Consider the following 17,910-nt stretch of genomic DNA (forward strand, 5'->3'; position numbering starts at 1 on the left):
ATACCACGCGTAGCTCCTCCATGTCAGTTCCAAATTTGAAGGATGGAGCAAAATTAAGGTGGCGCACATGCAACCGCCAGTGGCTGATCGACCCGTGTGGGGAAAATCTGCGAACAAGATACGCTGCCGCCAGACACTAATCAAGTTGCATACACGTCTGGGCCAACCATTCTAGCCCAGCACAAGTGGAGATTGATCTGCATGGGAAATTTGACTATCTTGCGCATAGTCGCCATGCAGCCACCATGTACCTAGAGTCAAGTTGTCAGCCTCGCGCTGGCATGTGACAGCAAGCTGAGTCATTCGCACAGCGCCCACGGTATACTTCCGAGTAGGATGTATCTCAACAGTACCGAACTAGGCTGGGAAAGGGAGTTGATATGCACGTCAGACACGCACTTGGATGTATTGGCATCTCGTATTCAGGAACGTCTCGTGTGAGTATGATTGACCGGCAGTTGCATGCAGAGAAATCGATATATGCGATGTTCCGCACACAGTAGTCCCTTGATCGTGTAGGTCTGGAATAGGTCTATCCGCGGACTTTTGGAGTACGAATGAACTAGCACAGTTGGTGTTGCGATACTCCTTTGGCAGCCGAAAGCAGGTGACATCTGGTGATTTACATCGTCCTACAAGCTTTAGAGGAAATAGCTCCGTGACAGCTTGTCTCTTGACCAGGATCTCGATGCATCTGATCGCAGTTCCTTCGCGAGAGACTCACAGATGGTGTATTGAAGGACCGAGAAGTATGAGACCCGATGTATTAGGTTTGCTAGCCGTGCTCGGCGAGGTGAGTAATCCAATGCATGAGAAGAGACGCCTTCATTCCACTCTCTCGAGCTGGAAGTCAGCTACCGTATGGTAAGAGTGGAGGTTGGTTGCAGTGACCGCTTCCAAGATGCTTCACATGCTGGGCGCGAACAAGCTAATCTGCATCTGGTTTAGTTCCCGCGGGGTAGACGGCGATCACATCGAACCATACACTCGAAGTAGAACGCACACAAAAAGTTGAAGCCCTAGAGCCAGATCACAAGGCCTCCAGACCACGCCCTAGTGGAGTTCGGCACGTCGTCGGAACAGTCGCTATGGCCTCGCTGCCGTCAGTACGCGCCTGCATCTTCGATGTAGACGGCACTCTGATCAACTCCGAGGGCATTTACACGGACATCTACAACAACATCCTCCGCGAGTATGGAAGACCAGACTATCCTTGGAGTATCAAAGCTACACAGCAAAGCAGAGGCACAAGTGTTCGTATCGCCCAGCCTCGAGAAATCCTCCATCCCGCTCATTCGTCATAAAGGGTACAAAGCGCCTGCTAGACTGGGCCCAAGTACCCCTCACACCCGTACAATGGTCAGCCAAAGAGAGAGAGAGTACGCACCTTTTCAAGAACAGCAAGCTGCTCCCTGGCGTCGAAACACTTCTTGTTACCCTCAAAACAAAAGCGTCACCTCGCGTGCTCCTCGCACTAGCCAGTTCCGCCGGCCATCAAAAGTTTGCATTGAAGACATCGCACATACCAGCCATTAACGCAGCATTCGACAACCCAGCCTTCCAGGTCTTCGGTGACGACCCAGAAATGTCCGATAGTAAGAAGAAACCAGAACCTGACATCTTCCTCCTCGCTCTAAAGAGACTCAATGATGCAGAGAGAGCACGCGGAGAGCGAGGTCTGGAGCCAAGTGAGTGCTTAGTGTTCGAAGATTCGATTGCTGGGGTCGAGGCAGCGAGGAAGGCAGGTATGCGGGTTGTTTGGGTGCCGCATCCTGGGCTGGCGGAGGTTTGTAGAGGCAGAGAGATGGATGTGCTTATGGGTAGGACGGAGGAGGATGGGAATGTGCCGAGGTATGGAGAGCCTGTGGAAGGAGCTGTTAAGAGTCTTGTGGTTAACGAGGATGGACGAATGTTGTCTGAGGATGGAATGGCGGAGCTGAGGTCTAGTCTTGAAGACTTTCCGTACGCTGCGTATGGTATCAATATCACGCAATAACTGGAAGACGGCGACGTATAGGCGTATTGTTAATATATGCAGTAGGCGACTGCAACATTTACGTGTCGAGAATCATCTGCCCCTCACCCGGGCTTATCCAAGGCCAAAAAATCTGCTCGTTCTCGTCGACATGATTGCACAAGTCCTTAGGTATACTGAACGGCCTCGGCATGTCACTCGGCCATACTTGAGCTACGTCTATGGTACGCCCCACTCGTGCTATCGACGACACGAAAAAAAAAGAAGATTTGTGACCTACGCAGGGATCGCTGTGAATGTTGTTAGAACGGCTGTTCGAATGGAGGTATCTTGGATGCTACTTACAACCTGCAATCTCTTGATATCGACGAATCGTAGTCAAGCGCCTTGCCATTGGGCCAGCAGGCCAGTTGTTGGTGTTGATGACGATAATTCCATTTCGCCCTTTATGAATGCCGCAACTGACATTTGCAGTCACTGCTGCCGGCTTAAAGTGTCACTCAACGACGACATCTGTGACTCAGTCGTGGTGTTCTCCTAGACAGTTAGCATAACATGGTGCCGTGGAAGTTTTCATTCGCCCCACTCCGTGGTAGCTGTTGATTGGCCATGTCTTCCTGATCAAGCAAGGCAGGCCAGTAGGGTCACATCCACTGGTTGCACCCATGGGGATACGATCGGAATTCGCAAGGGGTCACCCTGACAGTTCGTGATGAGCGTGGCAGCCTTCGGCGTTCAGATGTCGGATCAAGCGTGGCGGACTGACAGGGCTTCAAGACAGGGCGGGGCCGTGCTCAGTCGGCGCTAAAAGCTGGTAGTTCCACCGCGCGCCGCGACGCGCGTACCAACGCTTCATTGAGCCGTCATCCACTATCATCACTCCCATCAATCGCTCGACATCGTCGTCATATGACTGTTTCCCACATTGTAGTCTCACTCGGCTATCTACTTGCCAAAGTTTCAGCGAGATTGAGGCGCGTAAGACACGTTAAGACTCCCGAGGTCCATCCAGAGCGACAATTCGTCTTCCTCTTTCTGCGCCTCAGCCTCTGTATGATCTTCGTTCTGAGCGATCATCTGACAGACCGTCTGCGAGCTCCTACCGGCAGCAGAATCTCTTCTGAATCTAGCCATTACAACTTTTAGCTCGTCTGAGCCGAAGAGCTATCATAACGTATCCGTATCGTCAAATGCGGCCTGACGATGCTGTGAACTTGGGACATAAATAATGTTACCGATACTGAATGTTAACAAACATAGTAGGTTTCGTGTGTCCCAGTCCTCCGCAAGCTCAGATCCTGGGGAAATCGCGCTTGTAGTGCCGGGTATGTGCGATTTTGCTCAACCGATGGCGCGAGTTTTCCGACCGGCAGTGTCGTACTTACTATGTCCGTGGAGGGAGTACACGTCGAACACGAAAGCCTAGCTTATCTTGGCGTCCATTACGGTATTTCAGTCCCAACAATCACCGTGGACAAGGCATGGTACCAGGACTCAACCTTCTGCATGAAGAGGCAACAGAAGAAATGGTACCACTTTCTGGAGTGTAAGATAGGAAACCACGCCGAGCTCTAGCCATTGACGCTTCGGCTTATTCAGCTTCATCGCATAGCCGCATGCTATTAGGCAGTGTACAAATATGGCTTTCAGCAACCTGGCGTAGGTGTTTTCGAAACATCGTCTACTGTGTCTTGTGATGCGTATCTTACAAGAATTAGGCGTCGAATGCGACACTTCACGTGTTGGTGGGGCATGCTTACCTACATTAGGATGTCACGGGACTTCAGCTGTACGCCACTGCATCACAGAAGCAGACAGCGTGCTTCTGGACATCTCCGATGCCAGTCTCATGAGCAAATCTCATTCCAGCGAGCCTCTGAGAACACGGAACATAGTGTTGGCCACCTGGCCAGGCGACTCGCTGTTCACCCTGATCCAAGCGAACTCTTTTTGGTATACCTCAGCCTCGCGGCACTGTGACCGCTCACATCTCACAAGAGACCAAGTATGGCCGCTGCAATTATCCCACGAGCCTTCCTGGCCCCTGGACGATCGGCGTTTGCTGTAATCGATCCTATCACCGAACAATATCATCGTTTGCTGGACCAAAGTGGTGCGCTCCAGCTGGGCACGACTGGAAAGTCGGGCAGCTACTTCGCTATTTCTTATGTATGGAGCGACTGGAAAGAGACCGCTGAGGATAAATTCCCCAGCTGGAAACTGTTGCGAGAGCGCCTACTCATGCTCGCGACAACAGATCTTGCGACAAACCTTCTCAAGGCCCCCACTGATATTGCTGAAAGAATTCCACTTAAGCTATTTCAACCAGACCCGTTTCGATGTTGGCTCGACTCAAAATGCATCGACCAAAACTCACTGGCGGACAAGATACACTGGATCCCGCGCATGAATGAGATCTATTTCGATGCACGGTGCACCATCCTTTTGCTCAGAGACGTCGATCTTACAGCCCTTTATGAGCTGTTGAGGCTTATGAAGTGTCTCATAGCCGAGACCTCGCCCGAATGGGTTTCCGACTCACACCGATGCCTGTTCACACCGAGTTGCATCTCTCTGGTGGCGTCGATTCCTCCATCACTTGAGCAGGCTTGCCTAGACAGCCTAGATGCTCTCTGGAAAGGATCATGGCGAAAGCGCGCGTGGATCTTCCAAGAGATACTTCTCTCCGCCCGATACATGTTAAGCTGGGGAGACAAATCCACTGTCGCTTACATGGAGCTTGGGATGGTCGGGCGGATAGCAGCTTTCCTCCATCAACGCTATCCGGAGAAGGCCTGGCTGCACGACTTTTGGTCTTGGTGCAAACAATGTCACTGCCTTCGAGAATTTTACGCGAATAAACTTGACATGGAAGCGACTGTGTTGCAACTGGCCGAACATTTGGAGGCCACAGTCGCTTGCGACAAGTACTACGCGCTGTGTGGAATTTTGAACTTGAAGGATGTTCTTTATAATGCGAACCATAGTGCCGAGGAGGCTCTTGACCAAGTGCTTTCTGCTCTGACGAGACAAGGCAGAATGGGCTGGATGTACGCAATACCTCCCTGTGTTTCTGGAGCCGGAATTACCTTGTCCGATCGTTGCATGGCTCCATTCTTCCTGACTCGCAAGAAGAGACAAACATCGGTAGGCTTTTACCAGGAGAGCTTCGTATCTGAAGACTTCATGGGGTTCACGGCGGTCGAGATGGGGTTTGTCCAGGAGGTGACTAGTCTTGAAACAGTCATTCGGCACCTGGGCAGCGGCGTGGGCTCACTATACGCGCAAGGAATCAAGGAAGAGTCCTTTCGAGGGTTATACGGGTCTTCACCCATTGCGGAGCAACTCTTGCCGGCAATCCTTCATCGATTGGGCTACGACACCATCGGCCCATTCCGCGAGCATATTCTTTTCGACCGGCTACGAACAGCCTTCGGAATCGCAGGGTCATCAAGCCCTCTGACTGGCACAGACACTGATGCCATGACGTTTTGGGAGATTGTAGTACGACTCTGCTTCGTCGAGACCAGTTCCTTCGAAGGCAGCGATCCTTTGGGCCAGCAGCTCGTGCAGATGTCTGCAGATCAAGTGCAAAACCTTTGCAAGACACTGGTAAGCCAGGGGTGGTGTGTCGTGCACTGGCACACCTACGAAAAAGAGCCCAGAGCTCAACTAGCAGTCGCATTGCTTGACAAGCCCAGCGACGCCTACAAATGGGCTGGCAGAACGATGTGGTGTATCCGGACACAACGAAGCCAAGACTCTTTGTTGCTGGTTGGCGGCAGCGAAAGATCAAACGAGCCGAGAGATGATGACGAAAGTGAAATGAGTATGACAAGAAAGCCCTCCACAACAAGCACACAGCTCCGTGATTCCGGGACGAAGTTCTATGGCATGGCTCTACAGGTGCCGAGGCTCCACACTCTTTCCAACTTTGCCCATCCCGTGAGCCACGACAACGCAGCTGAGCTGTACAGAGAAACTCTGCATCATCCGATGGTCGACGACGTCATTGGCACATTTGAGAGCTTCTCTACGTCAGTCGCAGATAGTTGGAATCGAAAGATCAAGTTCTTTCTAGTCCAGAGGCGGAGAGGCGTTGCGAATCCGACACCAGTTGTACACCACGCCGATGCACTTGTCGACCTCGTAGGCCAGTGTGCGCATCTGGATATCTCGTTGGACAATGTGCAATCACCGGTCGTGTCGAACAATAGGACAGAACGCGGGCCAAACTCTCAAGTGGACTACCTTGGTTCCATGTTTGCATCCCTAGACCGGGAGCTAGTCCGTGATGTTTTCTACAACTCTAGGTACGTTGTGGCAGTATCTCAATTCCACTTTGATCAAACTCTAATGCAGCAGAATAGCGACCTAGACGCCGCAATCGACTCTTGCTTGCAGTTGACAGATGCCGGTGTGGATCAAACACACGACACAACCGGAACTGAAGATCTCTATGATGATTCTTCTTACAACTCTTTCGGCACCAATGACGCGCAGACTGCAGCCCTCATCGATTTTTCGTCAGACTCCGAATCTGGGTCACGATCACTAGTCTTGATTGATCTTTCACCCGATCATACAGGTGTAAAAACTACTTTGACGCATAAGGATTCCACAACCTCGGCGGAGAAAGTGCATCTTTTAGCTTACAGTAGTAGTAGTCAACAGGATTCCTTGATATAAATATAGTGCTTATCACTTCTCCGTTTTCTACATTGAGAGTCAACGTAAGCGGTAAATTGGCTGCATAGGACTCAGCTTTGAAAACATAGAAATTACCAGAAGATCGTCCTCAGTCTAGGCATTACAAAGCTGCAAAAGATAACCTCATGTCTCGACATAACAGAGTCATATATGAAGCCGGCAAACAGTTTCTACAAAGGCTATATTCCACGCAGTGGAAAGGCTTTGTTTCCTACCAATATGCATACTCGTCCAGACAGCGGAGTCAAGTTCGAAAGTACCATTACCACCCCTCCAACTCCTCTCCTCTTGTCTCCAAACTCGGCGGCTGAACAGGCATACCCTTCTTCAAAGCACCGACAAGCGGATCTTTACTCATCAACTCCTGCATTTTCTCCTCGGTACTGACATCAGCTTTGACCCGCTTATACGCCATCCTGCTTGGCTTGTCAACAACGCCCAAGAATTTCTCCCTTCGCGCATCAGACCACGCATTCAACAGCTTCTCATCATTAGAAGCCTGGCCCATGAGAACGCGGATAAGGACTTCTGAAAGTGAAGAAGCATCTGCCATTCCAGATGCGAGACCAAGTCCTGCATATGGATTCGTCAAGTGCGCTGCATCGCCTACCACACAGACGCGGGCGTCGTGGTGGTAAAGTGAGGGTACGACGCGTTGTTGGGCTTTGTACGGTGCTACACGGACGACCTCGTAACCTATATCGCCGTTTTCATTGCGTCCGTCGTTCGGCATCATGACGCGCAACTTCTCATCCAAGGCCCGGTTGATCTCTTCTTCGGAAACGCCAATGGGTACGCCGTAACTAACGCGCCACAGCGCTGGCTTACCATCAGCTGCATGGTTGATGCGGCCGATGAGACCGTAGTTCAAGGGATCCATGATGAAGTTCGCATCGTAGAAGCCGTGGGCGTGGAAGTCGAAATAGAGATCCGTAGCTACGAGTTGAGCGTCGAGTGTCTCGCCTTCTAGATTGATACCAAGGTCTTTCCGTATGATGGAGTGAGCGCCTGATGCGTCGATCAGATAGGCTGCTTCGATGGGCTCGTCGCCTAGTTGTATTGAAGAGGCCTCGGGCATGATCTGGACGCTGACGCTGCTTGGTGTCGGCTTGAACGAAGTGACGCTAGTTCCGATTCGCACTTCTGCTTTTCCATCCAGAGCAGCCAAGCGCTTCATAAGAACTTGTTGGAACTTGCCCTGGGGTAGTAGGAGTTGACCCTTCCCTTTCATTCCTTCGCCCGAGTTGTCAAAGGTCTTGCCTGCGATTATCTTGCTGCCGTTTTGGACGCTTGTTCGGAAACACAAGCCTGAACTCAAACTGCCTGTCTTGACTAGCTCGGGTAGCAGACCTGGTACCTTGGACAAGATAGGGTAAGTGGGCGGTTGATGGGCCATTGCGCGAGTTGACGTGGGGTCTGGCTGCTGTGGTTCGATGACAACCACTTTGTTGGGGATGTCAGATTGGGCGAGGAGAAGGGCTAAGAAGAGGCCGACACAACCGCCTCCTGCGATCACGATTGGCAGAGGTTTTGCATGGGCGCCGTTGGTGCCGTTCGTATGGGAGAAGCCATAGGAGTAGTCGGCAGAACCGTTTGTTCCGTTTGTGCTGGAATTGTGAAGCCCGTATTCGCTTGTCGTAACATTCGTGGTCGCCATCCTCAGCTTAGATAACTCCGGATCTCTGGTTTAGATTGGGCGGTCTATTCGTCAGTGGTAGGAGTGGGCGATGGCCGGATGATGTCGTTGAATGAAATCTATTTTCCAGAACAATGAATGCTAGTCTCGTACTCTCTCAGTGGGAATCATCCATCGGGATACGCATGTGTATTAACGGCTTCGACCGGCTATGCGACGACGTTCTCATCGATGTGGTGTTGTCATTGTGGTACCTACCGTAGCGGCCCCGATGTGGGGAACCGGCGGCTTGAGCCTCAGGGTCCATTCAACGTCGAAGCTCTTTTGGGAACCTCTGCTGGAAACCCCAACGTCATTCAAACAAGCATGAAGTGCAACCTAAATGCTATTTTATCATTCCCTGTAGCTACCTATGAGGTTCTTGACATATAGAGTTGTATATCTGATAACATATGATGCTCGTCGAATCCATACCTTTGCCACCCGTATCTTGTCTGCCGAAAAAAACATCTTGACACCATGTAAACAGCTCGAACGTCCTTCGGTAGCCTAGGAATAGGTAATGGAACTATCATTAAGCAGTTCGCACTTGGCAAATTCTCAGCAATCAACCTTGCCACGGGTAAAGGAATTTGACGGCCTCCTTGTCTCCGTCGGATACCCCATTGAGATACGGGATAATGGCTGCATTCGTATCGTCGACTGGTGAACCATCCTGGGGGCGCCCCCTCTTCCAGCGAACGAGAGGCAGACCCCGGACGCCACCGTTGCGATCTGCAGCGCACGTTCTAGATGGATACTGCATGATAGACTCGTGGTCGTAAGCGTCGCCCATGTACTGTCTGTTGTCTGCGCCCCCATTGAGCACAAATTCGGTGGGTTCCGGCCAATTGAGGCCATACTGCATTCCCAGCCGAGGCGTCTCACAAACGTCGTCGATCGTAAACCACCAATTGCCACTGGCGATTTGTGCCCTAGCACTCTCGTAACCCCTGAGTTTGGAGCAGTCGAATTTGACATACTCATCCCCTAAGAATGTTAGCCTGGGCTGAAGGAATGGGTAGACAGCCACAGCTTACGGTCGGGACGCTGATGCTCGTGTAACAAGCCGAGGGTGTGGCCCATCTCATGAGCAACCTCGAGCTCCCAATCGTCGGCTTCCTTATCATCCACCCCAATGGTCATTTTATGGCGATCAGGTGGAGTAATCTCATATGCCCCAGCAGGATTGCTATAAGATAGCAAGGTGAAATCAGCAGACTTGTAGGAAACAATACGTTCAGCTCAGCCTGACTTACGTGGATATGGGATAGTAACCCATAATAGAGAAACTGCCGGGCTGACCCGAATACTGAATTACAAGCGTGCCTTCAGGAACCAATGGATTCCACCTTTGAACGTTATTCACAAAGGTGTAGCAACGAGGAAAGTAGCCGTGTTCGTGGTTGAAATAATGATAAAAACCTGCGAACTGATGTCCGTTCTGTAAGCCGCGGCCTAGTTTGTTTACCCACAATTTATCAGCTGCTGACACTAAAGCAGACAATCAGTGATCCCTATTGTACAGGTTGAGTGTGGTATATTAGGTTCAAACACTTACCTACGTCGTAAAGCATGATGTAGTCCAAAAGTCTGCCATAACAGTATGGGACCGCAACCATGTTTGAGTTTTCGACATTAGGCCAAATGGCCACCCACGTCTCTACCTTTCCCATCCAGGTGATCCAACCATTACCTCCACCGTCTTGGAATTTGCCATCCTCGTCCTGATGCTTAGCAATGTATTCAGCGACCAACGAGCTGTTGGTGAGACGAGCATTGTTGAAGGGGAACATGCATCCCGAGGCCAGTGTTGCAGATAGCCAGGCGAATAGGAGAGCAGCAATCCACATATTGGTTGTGATGCACCTGGAACAGTTTTGGGAGGCAGGGGTGCAAGGTAGAGGAAAGATGTGAGAGCAAAGGAAATATAACGGCGGAGGTACACAAGTGAGAGAATCCCAACACTCACCGTCAGTGCGTTTGGTGCATGATCAAAGTAGTGTGATTGGTGCCTGGCAAGGAGTGACGACATAAGAGTAGGTGCCCTTGAGCTCGAGGGAAAGTATCTGCCAGGGGTGTTCGCTTCTGTCTGTTTGAGACTGTTCCTAATTTGTCACAGGTGATTGCACCAACCAAACAGAGGAAAACTGCTTTTCGCTATCGAGGCTTAATAACAGCTCGTTGACAGTCTTATACAGCAAAATACCTCGACTCCAAGAGCATTTATGCACGCAGCATCTTATGAATTAGTGTTGTCTGACAGCGTACTCGAGTGAGCGAATCGCTTCGCTGGACCTGCCGGCTCCGGTATTGATGTCGCTATCGCATCGAACGTGCGCGCAATAGTCGCCCATCGTCTTAACCCAACTCTAAGATGCAGATACGCCTCGTCTAACAAGCTCACGTTTGGCAAATCGACATGCTGTATAGGCTGCGCATCCCCATTTCTCTCATATTTCTTGGATGCGATGGCGATCTCATCGATGAAGCCGGCGAATACGAAGTCGGTGATGGCTAGATCAAGAGGCTTGGACGCAAAGCTGAGGCTTCATGCGTCTATTGTGGAAGTTTTGACGGGCCGTAAGGGGTTCGACGTACTTGTTACCAGAGTTGGACAGTGATGTGGAGACCGAATTTGACATTTAGGTGTGAGGAGAACCATGTTGCTTGAAAACTGAATTTGGACGTTTCGTCGCTAAGAGGGGTCTTGCGTTTTTCCCAAAGATAAATTCGAGTATTGGGGTTGTTTTTTCATAGATTGGAAGGGTATCTCATATAGTCGTTGGCTAAATAGTTCGAGCATGGAAATGGATGAAGTTGGGAACACGGAACGTCAGGAGATTAGGAGAAGTAAAGGCCGAAGACAAATTCACGATGGCGTTTGCGTGTTGAAGTGTTTCCGACTTCATCTCTTATGTGGTCTTTGGTTCCCGCTTGCGGCTGATCATTCTCGGAAGGAGCCCGATTCTCAGGACCCGGAAAGCGAAGGAGGCATAGATGATGGTAATTGCCGAGTAAAACATGGGCTTATAATATCTCATCTCTTCAGGAGCAGCGACGAGCTGCGGAAAGGCTCTTGGGCTGTTTGCGTTGCAGTGTGGTTGATGTTTCGACAGCTCGTCTACCCCGCGCACGCGTGCGCGTCGTGGCCGATGGCACAAAGTGTAGAGGACAGATAGCGCAAGTCGTGTGACTTGTGACTGAAAACAAATTTGCGAATCTTATCACTGGCGTCGGTGATCGTGGAGAGATGTGCAATGGTCTGGACGTGGGAGGGTGTTTGATGAGATGTGGCTAGTGACGTACGCCACCCGTGGACCGCGTGGGCCGAAACATAGAACGGGACACGAATTGCCAAGTCAAGACTTGCACGAATGCTCACTTGGATTCCCGATTGCCTCTCTTCTCCTTAATTTCAGCCTTCTTGATGCGGTAGCGACTGCATTACGCGTCCTTCAACATGTCCGCGCCAGCCACATCAGACCCGATTCAGCAAAGTGGTAGGTGAGCTTGCAGCTCTCGGAGGTGCCTATAAACTCCGCTTCGACGTCGCAGGCGGTGGTGGAGCGCGGGATAATGACGGGCTAACACGTGGCGACAGGTACTTTGTCCAAGTCGCAGAAGAAGAAACACAAGAAGAAGGCGGCGGCTGCGAACAAGGCCGACGAGACCGACAGCAGAGTAAATGGCGACCACTCGAAAAGCGACGCCGAGGACCACGACGAAGATGGCGAGGACGAAGCTGGGCAGACTGTAGGAGAACCATGGGAGGCTCGCGCATATCCACAGCCACTAACGCTGCCAATGTAGAAGCCGGCCGCGCACGCCATAGACCCTGATGCCGACGACGTAGACGACGAACAGCCTCCGCTATCCCCTACTATACAGACAAATGGTACTCCACACCACAGCATCTCCTCTGCCATTGCTCTCGGACTGGCACGCTCACGCTCGCAACAAGGCATCTCTGCATCTCCGCCGCCCCCGTCAGACACCAGCGCACGCCTCGACGCGATCGCCAAGGAGCGCGACGCGCTACGGCAGGAAGTCACGGAGCTGAGAAAGAGTCTTGAGGATGTACAGAACAAGAAGAGCGCTGGAGCGTCTGAGGAGTCAAATTCAAATTATGAAGAAGAAATACGGAGTCTACGCGAGGAATTGGACGAAGCCAACGAGGGCAAGGAGCACTTTGAGACACAGTACAAGAACCTGCTGGGCAGGGTCAATACAATCAAGACTAGCCTGGGCGATCGGCTGAAAGCGGACGCGGTAGGTGTTGGTAGAGACATGCCCAAAACGGTGCTGACGATATGCAGGCCAGGATCGAGGAGTTCCAATCGCAGATCGCCGACCTCGAGGAACAGACGCGCGAGTTGCAGGAAAACAACAACAGCCTGACCGAGGAGCTCGCAAAACTGAGGCAAGAAAAGGAAGCTCAAGCATCGGAAATCGAGACACTACGAAGCAGGTCGAATCTCTCGCAGCAAAACTGGATCAAGGAGCGCGACGAACTCATTTCGCGGGAAGCATACGCAAGAGAGGAGTTTGAAAATGCCAAACAGGCCATGCAGGACTGGGAAGTGCTGGCCATGAATGAGCGATCCCTGCGTGAAAACATCGCTGAGAAGGAGGCCGAACTGCGAGATCAACTCGAGTCGATGAGAGAAGAGTACGAGAGGGCTGCTAGAGACAGGGACACTAACAACCAAGCCGTGGAAGGTTTGCAAAAAGCGCTACAAGAGGTGCAAAACCGTGAGTCGCCATCCAACCATTCCAACAACATCTGCTAACCGTCCAACAGTGCGGAAAGCTGAGCTCAAAAAGTCTGTCGAAACCTACGAGTCGCAGATCAACGACCTCAGAAAACAAGTCCAAGCCGCCGAATCTGCCTCTGCCGCTGCGAAAGCCACCCTGGAACAGACGCAAAAAGATCTCGAGCGCGCCCTACCGTTTGAGAAGGAGGTCAAGGAGAAAAACCTGCTCATTGGCAAACTCCGCCACGAAGCCGTAACACTAAACGAACATCTCACAAAGGCGCTGCGCATCCTGAAAAAGGGGCGGCCCGAGGACAACGTCGATCGGCAAATCATTACGAATTACTTTTTGCACTTTTTGAGCATAGATCGGAGTGATCCAAAGAAGTTTGAGGCGCTGCAGTTGATTAGTGCGCTGTTGGGGTGGACGGATGGTAAGATACTCCTCCCTCTATACCCTTCCATCATGTCACTTGCGAGTTGGATGTGCAGCTGACGGTCTTTGTAGAGCAAAAAGAGCAAGCAGGTCTTGCCCGCCCCGGCACGGCTACCTCGAGTAGCAGTCTCCGCCTTCCATTATCACCGTTCAGGCGCACACCATCGACGCCGAGCTTGAGTGCGGCGGCGGCGGATCCTATGCTTATGGCTAGTAGCTCTAGCAACAAGGAGTCACTGGCGGAGCTATGGCAAGACTTCTTGGAGCGAGAGGCTGCCGAGGGCAGAGTTGGCGCGGAGAGGAGGGGGAGCAATGTGTCTCGGGCGGGGAACACTGTGAGTCCACCGCCAAGGACGGAGAGCGGGCTGGGGCTTAGTGGGATGAAATGATGCGCTGAGAGGGGTGTAAGAATAGAGATCCAGGTCTCAAAAGGACTTGATGTAATAGATCGATGGTGTAGATTACACGTCGAATTGCTTCAGCTGGTCTCCATGTACTTCTGTTGTGTGTTCTAGTCCTCCAAGTATCGTGTTGTTACATTTCTCATGTACAAGTATTCCCAACGCCTGGAACGCGCTCATGTGTGCGTTTTACGTAGAGTAGCATGCAGTCCGCATGCCGCCGGGACCCTCTCAGCCCCCCTTCAAACCATGCGCTCCATTGCCAACCCACCACTTTTATCCTTCAGTCGCATCATCTCTTCCAGCCGGTATGCTTCAGTATTTGCTCCTCCTTCTCTTTCCTTGGATCGGGCATCATGGTTCGCGCTCTTTGGGCCTCTTCTCGCTTCTCTCGTCCCAGTTGCTTGGCCATCTTCTTGGTAGGTCCGCGGATGGACCAGTTGAGCTGGCCGAAGATGTTGGTCTTGATGGCTGTGGCATGTGTTAGCCAAGATTCCTCTCTCCGCATCCAGATATCTGAAGTCACTCACCATCCACGCAGTAAGGGCACAGGATGTGTAACCGCTTTACTCTTCCACACCCAGAGCATGTGTTCAGCGACGTAATGTCTTTTAGTCCCTTGCCCGCCATGAACCGTTGGCGCTTCTTGCGGTATGACGTCTTCTTCTTGGGCACCGCGTTGAGTATGCCATCCCAGATGTCGGCTAGTGACGGTATCGACGGGAGCGACAGTGAGGGTATCGCGAGTGCGCCAAAGGGTGTGCTGATTGGGCCAAAAGGTTGTGATAGGCGTTGGAGAAAAGGCGAATTGAGGACAGGGCGCATTGGGCCATTGAGGCCTGGCAGCAGCGTCTGCCACAGCGGGGGGAGCGGGCGGGCGAGTGCCATGGCGGTGCAGGCGGATTGGCGGCGGGCGGGGGTACTATGGGCCGCGATATGGCGATGTTCGTGATGGAGTCGTAAAATGTCTCTGCACCACCCCGGTAGTCGCCCGGGCCCGAGCTCCCCTTACCGCCAGAACACTAGCGCGCTTTCGCTTCCTAGCTGCCCCCTTTCCCGCGCCTGCATCTCCACGAGAAAGTCGCCAGCGCAGCGACCCTGACTATTTACTCTATTACGACGACACCTCCTACCCTTTTCTCCCCCCAATCCTCTCCTTCACCCACACCCCTCCATCACCCAATTCTGCCGTCTCGAGGCCCGCATCTCTCACAATGGCTGCCCCATACAACCAGACCCAGTCGCAGCCCATCTTCCCGGACAGCTATGTCGGTTTCGACAGCATCACCAAGCAGATTGAGAGGAAGTCGGTGAAGCGGGGTTTCCAGTTCAATGTCATCTGCGTTGGTACGATGCTCAACCAGCCACCTGTCACGACTTGCTTCTAACGCTACACAGGACAGACTGGTCTCGGCAAGTCGACGCTCATCAACACGCTCTTCGCCTCGCACCTCATGGACAGCAAGGGCCGCTTCCAGCCCGACGAGGAGGTGCGCAGCACCACCACCATCCACCCCGTCTCACACATCATCGAGGAAAACGGCGTCCGTCTGCGCCTCAACATCGTCGACACGCCCGGCTACGGTGACCTGATCAACAACGAGCGCTGCTGGGACCCCATTGTCAAGTACATCAAGGACCAGCACAGCGCCTACCTCCGCAAGGAACTCACCGCCCAGCGTGAGAGGTACCTCCAGGACACGCGCATCCACTGCTGCCTCTTCTTCATCCAGCCCTCTGGCCACGCCCTCAAGCCCATTGACATTGTCGTCCTCAAGAAGCTGAGCGAGTTTGTCAACGTCGTGCCCGTCATTGCCAAGAGTGACAGCTTGACGCTCGAGGAGCGTGCCGAGTTCAAGCACAGGATAAAGGAGGAGTTCCAGTTCCACAACCTGCGCATGTACCCGTACGACAACGAGGAGGATGACAACGAGGAAGTCCAGGCAAAGCAGGCCATCAAGGTGAGATTGGGAGTTGTCGAATCGCCATAGGGCAGCAGCTAACGTGCAGCAGGAGCTTCTTCCCTTTGCCGTTGTCGGCTCTGAGAGGACCGTTGTCGTCAACGGCAAGAACGTTCGTGGCCGCCAGAACAAGTGGGGTATCATCAACGGTAAGGCAGCTACATTTGCTCCACACGAGCTCCACTAACGCGTCTCAGTCGAGGACGAGAACCACTGCGAATTCGTCTACCTCCGTAACTTCCTCACCCGCACCCACTTGCAAGACCTGATCGAGACGACCGCACAAATCCACTACGAGTCATTCCGCGCCAAGCAGCTGCTTGCCCTCAAGGAGAGCTCTCACCAGGGCCACTCCTCGCGTCCCATCTCACCCTCTGCCGACCGCGAACTCAGCAGGAGCAGCCAGCGCATGACCATGAACGGGTACTAGGAGTTCCCAAACCATAACCGCGTCGATAGTAGCGGGGGCAAGCAGCCCACTATGCGCGGCAGTGGAGGACCCGAGTCCCGCATAGACCGACCTGTCCCCATGATCGATGCTATCTGAGTTTGTTGGAGGTTGCGTTAGACGGGGCCGTTTTGCGTTGCGGACATGTTTTGATACCAGTGCATCATCTAGCACGAAAAGGGAGGGACGAGCCAGTGCGCGGTGAGAGTGGGGAGACTTTGTGACACTTCAGATTTGACAACCTTTCTCAAATATCCTTTTAGTTACGATGGAACCTTGATACTTTTCTTCTTCTTCTTCTCGTATGTCATAGCACGGGGTAGTAGTGGTTGGGCTAAGACGCTGGGTCGTGCCCGGTAGGATAGCAGAGTAATTTGAAGCCTAGTGCTTTTCCATTTTGCTTCTTCTTGCTGTCATGGGTGGAGGTGGTGTGATGAACGTGTTTGCGTTGTGGGACAGCTTCCCCATGGTCAAGGTAGTGGTAGGTCTTGACGTTCAGAGTAGTATGAGCCCAGCCTGCGTTGTTGGGTGATGAAGGTAACAAACATTGGAACGCTTTCGAGTATTTGACTGCGGTTTTCGCTACTCGATCGGGCCAGAGAGTGGCACGTTTTCCGAGTGATGTTGGCCCGAACGCGCTTGAACAAGCAACCAGGTTCGAGACAACATTCAGCACAACGGTGTTGATCCTGAAAGATCATCCCTACCGCTAGCGACGACCCCATCAGCCGGCTGATAAAGTTCCTCGACTGATCCGCTCTCAAAGCCCCGAAGCAGTCTCAATGGCATCGTCTCAACGCAACAACTTCGACCCTACAAAGTCCTCCATACTGTCGTCCCCCTTTTTCGCGTTCCCACCCACAATCTTACTCTGCCCCGTGACACGGACAGGCCCAGTCTTGCTTTTCCCGCCAGCTGGTGCTGGAGAGCCTTCAGGGGATTTTAGAGCGACGGTACCATCCGTCTCCCCAACGATACGTTTGATGACTTTTGCCTTGGCGCCCGCGCGTTTAAATCTGTCGTCAAAGTCTGCGACTGCTTCTTCGGTGTTTGCTGTATCGAAAGTTTCGGGGTCGGTTAATGAGTGTAATAGTGTAGTGTTGTTTTTCAGTCTCTCATTCTTGTAGAGAAGAGGTAGTTTTTTAAGCTCGGGTGCTGTCTTCTCGGATTCATTGGCGGTGGTGGTGGAAACAAGACTCGGGAGGCGTGAACCCCATATGACACTGCGTCCGTGGAGGTGGCCGAGTTCAGCAAACTTTTCGAACCCTTTTTCTAGACCAAAGATTCGTCCCTGCGTGGACGGAAATATGGAGTTAGGGAAACGTATTATGATCCAATTCTTGGGCTTGAGACTTACTTCGATGCGGCCAGCATGTGCGCCATCCGATGCGCCAAGGTCGTAGGCGGCTGTGTAGAGGGTGTCTTCTAGAGTCAGGATGTCGTCGAAGGGGTCAGTCTCCGATGTCATTGTGGTGGTGTTTGTACGGGCTGTTGCGACTTTGGTCTTTCTGATGCTCCACAAATCGACTTTGGATCTTTTTGTGAGA

General features: G+C 52.3%; 7 protein-coding genes across 7 annotated transcripts; 3 read left to right on the forward strand and 4 right to left on the reverse strand.

Moving 5' to 3' along the window:
* Positions 1-1,088: 1,088 nt before the first annotated feature.
* On the forward strand, positions 1,089-1,996 carry ACET3X_003780 (uncharacterized protein; the record flags this gene model as incomplete). Its single annotated transcript, XM_069450766.1, has 2 exons — positions 1,089-1,253; positions 1,307-1,996. The coding sequence occupies 2 exons, from the start codon at positions 1,089-1,091 to the stop codon at positions 1,994-1,996; spliced, it is 855 nt and encodes a 284-aa protein (XP_069307758.1).
* A 4,951-nt stretch (positions 1,997-6,947) lies between these two features.
* On the reverse strand, positions 6,948-8,342 carry ACET3X_003781 (uncharacterized protein; the record flags this gene model as incomplete). Its single annotated transcript, XM_069450777.1, has 1 exon — positions 6,948-8,342. One exon carries the CDS (start codon positions 8,340-8,342, stop codon positions 6,948-6,950), a length of 1,395 nt encoding a protein of 464 aa, XP_069307759.1.
* Positions 8,343-8,928: 586 nt separating this feature from the next.
* Positions 8,929-10,213, reverse strand: ACET3X_003782 (uncharacterized protein; the record flags this gene model as incomplete). Its single annotated transcript, XM_069450788.1, has 4 exons — positions 8,929-9,350; positions 9,401-9,552; positions 9,620-9,854; positions 9,922-10,213. The coding sequence occupies 4 exons, from the start codon at positions 10,211-10,213 to the stop codon at positions 8,929-8,931; spliced, it is 1,101 nt and encodes a 366-aa protein (XP_069307760.1).
* A 1,610-nt stretch (positions 10,214-11,823) lies between these two features.
* ACET3X_003783 (uncharacterized protein) lies at positions 11,824-13,942 on the forward strand (the record flags this gene model as incomplete). The annotated part of the gene is made up of 6 exons (XM_069450799.1): positions 11,824-11,863; positions 11,965-12,116; positions 12,174-12,632; positions 12,680-13,115; positions 13,165-13,551; positions 13,626-13,942. 6 exons carry the CDS (start codon positions 11,824-11,826, stop codon positions 13,940-13,942), a joined length of 1,791 nt encoding a protein of 596 aa, XP_069307761.1.
* Positions 13,943-14,246: 304 nt separating this feature from the next.
* On the reverse strand, positions 14,247-14,842 carry ACET3X_003784 (mitochondrial 54S ribosomal protein bL32m; the record flags this gene model as incomplete). The annotated part of the gene is made up of 2 exons (XM_069450811.1): positions 14,247-14,425; positions 14,485-14,842. 2 exons carry the CDS (start codon positions 14,840-14,842, stop codon positions 14,247-14,249), a joined length of 537 nt encoding a protein of 178 aa, XP_069307762.1.
* A 204-nt stretch (positions 14,843-15,046) lies between these two features.
* Positions 15,047-16,728, forward strand: ACET3X_003785 (uncharacterized protein). The gene is made up of 4 exons (XM_069450822.1): positions 15,047-15,301; positions 15,353-15,915; positions 15,968-16,064; positions 16,113-16,728. Exons 1-4 carry the CDS (start codon positions 15,169-15,171, stop codon positions 16,343-16,345), a joined length of 1,026 nt encoding a protein of 341 aa, XP_069307763.1. The 5' UTR covers positions 15,047-15,168; the 3' UTR covers positions 16,346-16,728.
* A 428-nt stretch (positions 16,729-17,156) lies between these two features.
* On the reverse strand, positions 17,157-17,831 carry ACET3X_003786 (uncharacterized protein; the record flags this gene model as incomplete). The annotated part of the gene is made up of 2 exons (XM_069450833.1): positions 17,157-17,654; positions 17,721-17,831. The coding sequence occupies 2 exons, from the start codon at positions 17,829-17,831 to the stop codon at positions 17,157-17,159; spliced, it is 609 nt and encodes a 202-aa protein (XP_069307764.1).
* Between the last annotated feature and the right edge of the window lie 79 nt (positions 17,832-17,910).

This window comes from Alternaria dauci, chromosome 3, assembly GCF_042100115.1.
Source record: "Alternaria dauci strain A2016 chromosome 3, whole genome shotgun sequence".
Classification (NCBI taxonomy): domain Eukaryota; kingdom Fungi; phylum Ascomycota; class Dothideomycetes; order Pleosporales; family Pleosporaceae; genus Alternaria; species Alternaria dauci.